Source organism: Teleopsis dalmanni, chromosome X (assembly GCF_002237135.1).
Source record: "Teleopsis dalmanni isolate 2A chromosome X, ASM223713v2, whole genome shotgun sequence".
NCBI lineage: Eukaryota > Metazoa > Arthropoda > Insecta > Diptera > Diopsidae > Teleopsis > Teleopsis dalmanni.
This window is the reverse complement of record NC_051848.1, coordinates 7,816,846-7,826,047: the sequence shown is the minus strand read 5'-3', so window position 1 is coordinate 7,826,047 and position 9,202 is coordinate 7,816,846. Positions and strand designations below refer to the sequence as shown.

The following is a 9,202-nucleotide window of genomic DNA, read 5'->3' as shown; positions in this document are numbered from 1 at the left end:
GCGATAGCACAGCAAATGCTTTATACTTATTTTCGTTTAAAGGTTGTGGGAGTTTGGATAGACAGCCTTGCAAACTAAAGCACTTCAAGACCAATAATGCTAGTTATGATAATACAGATAAAAACGCTGTTTATACGCCAGACCAAGGTCATCAAAATAGACCAAAACGGATAGCATATAGACAATGTTGAAAATAACAGCCAATTAACCAACCAGACAAGTCAACTTGGTTAAGATTGATATTATTTACTTAATATTAATTAAATTTAATCAAAAGAAACTTAAAAAGATTCAATTAATTTGATAATAAAAAAAAATTTTTTTGTGTTGTAGTTCATTGCCTTTCGAGAAACATCTCTAGCAAATACAATAGTTACTACTAAGTAAAATAGTCACTACCGTCATAGCTGACGTTAAATGACAATTTAATATTAATTAAATATTAAAACAAGATAGGGTTATTTTACTATTAATTTTTTTCTTATTTTATATTTCGAAAATCAAAAAAAAAACTTATAATTTTATATCAAAACAAATAACAGCAAATTTTCGTCGTAAATACTAATGTCCGCATCTTAATATGGCAAAGGTTGTTATAATGTATGTGCACTTGGATATATTGATATATGATGAAAGTATCTGACATAAAGCAGAAAACTGATTAGTTTTTAGAAAAATTAGATTTCAAATTTTTCTCATATTGGAGACAGTTTATACGGACATTTACATATGGATAAATCTATTCATACATAAATGCCAAATTATGCGCTTTCGGCTTTCATCAAAAATGTCCTTATCTCAACATGGCAAAGATTGTTATTGCAGGTAAAACAATCTTTGTATCAAATCAAAAATGTGAAGAATTTTTCTTCTCAAAGTACTTAAAACCTGATTAAATGACGAATTGTGTGCAGGTGATGGAATTAAATTACTATGAGAGGGAGTTACTACTTCTTCGTTGTCCGGAACGGGTGGTATACGCTCTTCCGAACTCGATGGGTTCATGGGAATGGTATGCTGTGAACTGAAGCTTGCCTGTGAAAGCAAAGCGGGTGCGCTACTGCATCGTATGCGTTGTTCGTCTTCAGAAATGCTATCACTTAGATTTGGTAATGAAGTCGTTGATTCGATGGTAGCCATTGTTTCTTTTTAAAAAATAACTGTAAGGATCTGTAAGGCAAAAAACTATTATCATTTATCCACTTACTTTCTTTAGCATCTGTAACAGCTACTATATCAGCACCTTCATCAACTATATTGCACGCTATTTGTGCACTACTGCATTGTATACGCTTTTCGCCTTCAGGAATGCTATCATTTACATTTGGTAATAAAGTTCTGGATTCGATGGTAGCAACTGTTTTTTTTAAAGAAAATAACTATGCGGAACCTAAAAACTATTATAATTTTTCCACTTACTTTCCACTTTCACACCAAGACTTTCATCAACGGTATTGAGTCCCACTTCTTCCATTATGGAAGGAGCGCTACTACTTCGTTTTAGTATCGCTTCGTTTTCACAGCTACTGTTAATATTAGGTGAGGATTTGGAGAGGCGTGTAACTGAAGCTTTTTTTTATGAAATATATTGCTAGAATATATGTTATTAATTATTTTATAATAATTTTCTACTCACCACCATTTAAACGCTTGGAGTTGCAATGACGTGGATTTGAGATTGTTGTATTCAGTTCTTGAATAAAAAACACGTTCAATTGTGTAATTAATTCTTCTTCCGAAATAATTGTTTCCTCGGTCAGTAGATCAATGCGATCACGTGACATGTGATTTCTGCTTGCCGAACTTAATCTACTCTTGAACCTCCTATTATTTCGGAGTCGTTGTTTGACTGAACGTGTGATGGTCTTCAAATATGCTGCGAACTTAATTAGTTTCAGTTTTTCATACCCTCTCAAACGAAATATAATATTATTTATTGTACCGTTGATGAAATCTTGGGTCTAAATAAATATCTTATTAAGACACAATGCGATATTTTTTCAATTATTTTTCAAACTTACTTCCTTTCCGTTTACCCCATAGGAAAAATAGTCGTATAAGCGTTTTCTTAAGATATTAAGAATTCTAAATTCTTCCATTCTAAATTCAGTAAATGTAGAGTAAAATATAATCAGAAATCGGTTAAATACAATATATTTAAAATATATGAAAATATAATAAAGTATATGTATTTAAAGTATAAAAAATAATGACTCATTATTTGAAATAATCTCACAAGTATATATTGATGAACTATGTAGGAACTATCTGATATAAAGAAGAAAACTAATTAGTTTTGGAAATTCTAATATTACTCAGGAAAAATCACGTGCAATCGTCGTCTAAATATAGTCCAAATTTTTGTATTTACTTACATTTAAGTTGTAAGTTCCGAACTTCTTCAAAGTTATAGAGAGAAAAAGTCTGCGATTACAACGAGAATTTTTAAAATCTAGAAGCCGTTCTAAAAATGTGTTATAAAAAAGTTTTAAATTAGCTGAAACAGAACAATCTGTTTTACATTCTCAACGAAAAATAAATCCTTTATATGACATTCGATACTCGTTTTGTCACAAAAAAAAAAAACAATTTTCTACTAGATTGATTTATAAAAATATTTTTGAAAAATTTTTATCAGTCTGATTTTATCGGAGTACTTGATTTAAATAGATTTCATATACATAAACAACATGCGAGTATAAATTGAAATCTTTTCTATGGAGGAATAAAAATTATTATCTATATCTTATCTTCATTCAATTAACTAATAGATTTAGATGTGCTATCTAATAATAATTGCTAGTGGGATATCTAACGGATCACCATGGGCTATGTTACCACCTCAACAAAATGGGCCTATCGGAAGAGATGGATTGTAGACTCTGCTTGGAGGCAGAGGAGACAACCAGCCACATTCTATGTGACTGCCCAGCTTTGATCTGGGCCAGGAGGAGATCACTAGGTCGGGAATTGCTAGCACCTTCCGGACATTAGGAGGTCCTCAACAACCGACATTTTGACCTTCATCCGAAAGGCGAAATGTCTTTTGTTCAGTTAGGGTCTGTTGTAGCGCAAAAGATCAATCATGGTCGCGGTGCTCTGCGCAAATGGGAGCTAGTACCCTGTTCTTTCTTATCTTATCTAATAATAATAATAATAATAAATTATTGAAATTAGGACCATGTTATGCAGACAGTTATGGTCACGTCAAGTGTAAATTTCTTGTTATTTTTAAAAGATTTAGAATGAGAGAAATTTCGGTTAAAATCTGGACACGGTGATGTTGGTTCTTTTAAATCGAGATGTAAATATGCATATTTTTTTATGGATGCTCTAATTCTCCATGGTTTCATTAGTCTTTTCCCACTATGTGTGTACACTTGTATATATGTATATTTTTGGATAGAAATGCTTACAAAATTATTTAAAAAAATTGTATCCTCTTGTAATTGAATGAAGCATAAACTAATTATAACTAATATTTTAAGGAAAGTCACTCCCTGCAATATATTGTGTCTATTCATATAAATACAGACTTTGGTCTTTAATTACTTTACGGTCGCAAATTACATTACAAAATGTTATGTGGAGGCACAGGACATTGTGTTTGCGAAAAATCATTATCAACAGTCAAACTCAACAAGCGAAAAGCTGCCACAATTTCAATTAAGGATAATTAAGTGCATGTCAATAATTACATTTTAGCCATTAAAAAGTCATTTAAGTATTTTATTGCATTTAGCGATGTCAGTAAAAATTCATTTAATGTTTTTATAAGTGCGTGTAAACATATACTCTGCATTGTGTATATTTTAAAACAAGTTGCTATGAATTACATACTTCAATATACTCGTATATTTTTCACATATGTTTTATGTACTTTTATGCTAGCATGAAGTATAAGAGGATGCTGATACTGATACTGATGCTGATGATGATGCTGATGCTGACGCTTCTTCATATATAGTATATGTAGTCAATTGAGTATGAATGCATATATGTTAAGTTTCAAGACAATCTGAAAGCTTAAAGTACTGTCCGCCTTGTGCAATAGAGTAACTTTTGACTGAGTACAAACTAAAAGGCAGACTATTTTAATGCACATGAAATTTGTTTAAAATTTCTAACTAAAAATTAACATAAAAATTTAATGTTCATTAAAGTTTCTTCTTTCAGAAACAGAAACTTCATAAGCACATAATGGAAGCTTCATAGCCAAAATATAAGTGAATTTTTGACTCAAAGCATTATAGTCCAGTATGGGCCGCAACTTCCTTCTTTATACGCCTCCGAGCATCTTTTGTGTGCGCTACTCCAGTTTCATTTTTTCAATATAACTTTTGTCGTCCTTAGGTCTTAATAAGTTTGTTAATATCTACTTAAAATAGTAGTGTAGTACCTTTTCACTAAATTTTTCTGTATTGTATGTGTACAAAGATGATGAAGAATGAAAGAGTAAGCTTTATATGGTATTCCTTTACGCCATGCAATGAATCATGTAAATGGACATTGTTTTCGTGCTTATATCTACAGGATCGTCCAACACTTTTGTTGTAATTCAAATGACTTACTATTCCCATTTACGGGTATAGCAGTTGATGAGACATAGATACACCAATATTTAATATGATTGATTAGATTTTCACTAACAACAAAAGACAAAGTACGAGCAAGAGAAATTATTTGATTCTGTAGATGCTGCACTATAACTCAGAATTGCACTCACTAAAAACAAATGAAATATATATTTCATCAGAAAAATATACTGGGTTTCAAACTATACTTGTGTAAAATTATATGAAATAATATCACATGTGTTACTAATTATCATAATCAAATAGCACATTCGTAAGAGTATATCACCCAAGTAAACACAGACACTATTGAGTAAAAATGCTTTAGACACTAACTCGCGTTTTCAGAAGTTAGTTCTTCAAAACAAAGTTTGCCTACATCCTTAAGGGCTCCTCAATAAAAGGACTTCATTATGGGATATTTTAAGACCACTTAGATTGACTCAGACTGGTTAAATTAGGGAAAAAGCCGCAATCGCAAAAAAAACGCTCATATGTTATATTAGTACTTTCAGCTGTAAAATTAATCAAACTACCTCGAAGTAGCACTTCAGTACTTCCTCGAAGTACTGAGTTCAGTTCCAAAAACATATTAAAAACCCACTAGTTTTCAACACTCAGTTGAGTTTGGTGTCTCATCGATCACATTTGTTGAATTCTTTTTTTTTTGGACTGTCGCAGAACACTCAAAAGTATAATAGCAAAAACATTAATGCGAAAGGAACTGGGTAACAGATTGCATTCAAAACTATCTCAAAAAAACAGTACAATACTATTTACTCTTATGTTTTTATGTTAAGCCTTTACCGAGTTAGTGCATCTGGACACTTTTGCTCTATGATAGCTGGAGGGATTCTGCAGAGTCCCGCCAATTTCATTGACTAATTTGAGTATTCCTGATAATCTTCTTGATTATTCAATGATTGATCTAAGATCTGCGTACCGCCCCGTGCGGTAAGTGATTACTCTGAGATTAAATAGTGCTAAGTAGGACAGCCTGTCGGTTTTTGCATATAGCTTCAGCGCAAAAATTGTGGGGTGCGTTTTTCAATATTTTTAGTGTTTACTACTTTTTACACAGAAAGCAGTTATATTGTATTACACAATATACACAAACTGAACAAATGGGCTTTGGCTTTTCCACGGGTTGTTACTAATCAAAAAAGGAAGTTTAATTTTTCTGTAATTAAGTTCTTTAAATAAAAAATGCATACCTTTGAAACCTGATTTCTCTTAACACCTTAACATTTCATTAGGCAATATATCGAAATCAAATCTTTGGTATATCAAAGCAGAAGCCTTTTAAATTATTTGAAATCGAAAAAATATTATTTATATTTCAGCGTAGTTGTATCTTGAAGGCAATAATCGCTTACTGCTGTTGTCACTACTCGAAATACTATGTTTACCACTAGGAATACCTGCAAAATACTTATTTTGCATAAATCGTTAACAGATGTAGAACATCTTTATCTTCATGCACTTGAATATGCTCAATTAAGCAATTTAGAAGTGACTAACTTCACATAATAATGCTTGTATCTTCACACCTTTTCCTTGGATACTCGTTAACTTGTATCTGAAAAATTGCTTTTTGTTTCGGTAGAGAATGAGCATCAAAACCACTACTGCTTTAAGTTGAACGCTTCAAGTGCCTCAAAGCACATTTCAAGGTTTGAATTAAAATTCTACATTTAACACCAAATCGTCTGAAAATGTGCTTTGGGTTGATGTGCTCCCACTCCAATTCGTCTGTTTAACTGTGGCTGGGTGTAGTGCTGACGAAATGTTACAGATACTTTTTATGTACGAGTATCTTGTGTTTGTATGTTTTGAACTTTATAAATTTTAAGCAATTAATTAAAGCAAATAATTATTGCAAGTGTGTCTGAATAAATGTCTGTGGGTACTTGCATTTCATTTAATTTTTACCTTTCTTGTGTACTTTTGACAGTCTGCTCGTCTACTGGAAGATTTGCTGTGCTTTTGTGTGAAATCAGAAATATTTTTATTAAAGAGAGATGACTACAAAACACTTAGTCTGTTTAAGGGCAACAAAGATTTTTCTTCAAAAATTTGAATAAATGAGGTGGAAATTTATCTGTGTAAATTATCTAAATATATTTATATATCAACTAAATTGGTTTACTATATTGTTTTTTTTATTTTGTATAGTAAATAACTAGTGACCTAATGGAATTTATAATATTTAATATTTTTAGCTTTTGTTAGTGTATTTTGTAATAAAATTATATTTGGTAAAATGCACTAAACTACTTTGAATAAAAAACATGATGGATTGGTTATGATGTTTACAGCAGAATGGCTTCACTATTGTAAGCAATTATATATCAGCCATAATTTCTTATCAATAAGATAAAAGGAATTAATTTAGCCAAGTTTGTAGAATGATTGTCTATCTCCCCATCTATTTCGGTCTATTTATGCGACAGTGGTTACTTATAACACTAAGATTCAGATCAATATAGTTTTATATAGCCGCGTTACATGAGGTTAAAAGTGAATCACATACCATAATATTTCACGAGCACAATTTAGCTCATAAAATTGAAGACTGAAAAGGTGATATTATAGATTTGGTTGGTTTATATTAGTATCATCCATTCTAAATTACAACTCTCTGGCTAAAAAATTCAAATCAAAAAGATAAAGAATATAATGTGAGATAAATTTGTTTGTGAAAAAGAGGGGTTAAATTACCTATGGCCCGAAATGAATCTGTTTTAAGAAAATTACAAGCCAGGTTAAATAAAATATAAAATATTATTCCTGAACACCCCACGGATCCTTATCTTCCATGGGAAAAAAATAAAAAGGTCTTGTGCTGTGAATTTTTTAGCGTCATAAAAAGACCTTATAAAAAATAATTTTATCTAAATCTAAATAAATTTTATTTATACTAATACAAAATCCGAAAAATTCATAATCGACTAGTACTCGTATGTCCATAATATTCGCAGATACACTATACCTTCTGGTACACTATACAAACATCAATACTTTATATATTTGAATGAAGTTTTAATTACAGATTTGGAGTTTTCCAAATCCATTCTACCAATTTAAAAATTTAAGAAACTGAGAAAATTAAAAATTATTTGAATGTTCAGTTTTCGAGATATTGCAATTTAAAAGCAGATATAATAACTGTCGCGATTTAATGATATTTTGGAATCGGAAAGAAAAATGTTATGTTTAAAATAGCTGTCTTTAATAATATTTTGTTTACAAATAGATGTACCTCGACTTCGAAATTGTGCCGTAACGATGAAGAAATTATTTTGTATAATTTTCACATTGATTTTGAGATATCTCTAAAACGAATTATTGAAATTTTTCATAATGTATGGAATGGGATCCATTTGATCCAAAATGAGATCCATTTATAATAAAATTGTAGTACTAGGAAATACTTACCCACAAAATTTTTAATGATTAAAAAATGTTTATTGAACTTGACCAATATTTGTTTGACGAAGCTCCACTGAGGCTTGAAGAGTAAAATTTAATGACTCGGATTTTTCTATTCTTCTCATAAGAGGTATATATAAAAAAACTATCTTCCAAATCAAAGGTGATGAAATAAATTTTTGTTCAAATCGATTATAAGTCGAAAAAGTCGATTACACCATTACTATACTTCTCTATATGAATGATAAATAAATATAAATATATAGAATGACAGGTTTAACTGAATAAAAAAAAAATTTGATGATTTTTTCATGGACGTAAAGTTTTATAATAAAATTGAAGTTTCATCAAGAAGAAATTATCTGCTTTTTCTTTAACCGCACTCCTATTATTTTGGACACAGTGGAATTTCAAGAAATTTTTAATTCAATCTTGTTTTTACCACTCTTAGATATCATGCCTAGTTTAAATATTGACAGACTTTCAAAAGTATGATTCAGTTTATAATATACAAGTTACATATATGAGTACTTAACTAGAAAATCACAAAAAACTACTACATAATTTATTACACATTTATTTATTTATAGAATGTAAAATATTTTTACTGATAATTTCTACAAAACTCTTAATATAGCTGATATACCCATAAAAATACTTCTTAATTTTCTGATTTTTTCCGTCAAAATCTTATGACTTATGATGCAAAGAGAAGGATCTTTAAACCACGACAGAAAGCTATAAATATATTAAAAATAATTCTTTAAATTCGGTTTAGATTTGTCACACGTCTGCGTGTATATACTTTTTTCAGTAAATTGTAAAAAGTGCTACCGCAGCACTTTTAATTGCATTAAAAATTTTATTTTAGTTATTGAACATTATATTTATTATATATAATTCCCGACACAGGTTTCGTTTTAAATTATAACAGGAAATGGTTTATTAATAATGCTCGTTTTTACTAAATATAATATAAATTAATATTAAGTCAAATATTACTTTTTTGTGTGTTTTGTGAATCCTTGCAATGTTACCAAACAAATGAATTGCGTAAGCTTATGTATTAAATCGAATTCCAAAAATACTCGTTTGTCCACAATGTTCATAGATGTACCTTCTGATACACTATACAAACATCAAGAATTAATTTATTTTAATGAAATTTTAAATATACATTTAGACTTCTGTCAGAG

General features: G+C 30.0%; 1 protein-coding gene across 3 annotated transcripts; it reads right to left on the bottom strand.

The window, feature by feature from the left end:
- Positions 1–554: 554 nt before the first annotated feature.
- Positions 555–8,232, bottom strand: LOC119662774. Of its 3 annotated transcripts, XM_038072522.1 has the most exons (7): positions 8,013–8,232; positions 7,837–7,909; positions 2,022–2,100; positions 1,637–1,961; positions 1,420–1,569; positions 1,208–1,357; positions 555–1,145 (listed from the first exon to the last, which is right to left on the bottom strand). In XM_038072522.1, exons 3-7 carry the CDS (start codon positions 2,097–2,099, stop codon positions 817–819), a joined length of 1,032 nt encoding a protein of 343 aa, XP_037928450.1. In that variant the 5' UTR covers position 2,100; positions 7,837–7,909; positions 8,013–8,232; the 3' UTR covers positions 555–816. The 3 variants fall into 3 exon arrangements, with proteins under 3 accessions (XP_037928450.1, XP_037928452.1, XP_037928451.1); XM_038072524.1 differs by lacking the exon at positions 7,837–7,909; XM_038072523.1 differs by lacking the exons at positions 7,837–7,909; positions 8,013–8,232 and adding an exon at positions 2,376–2,561.
- Positions 8,233–9,202: the final 970 nt, after the last annotated feature.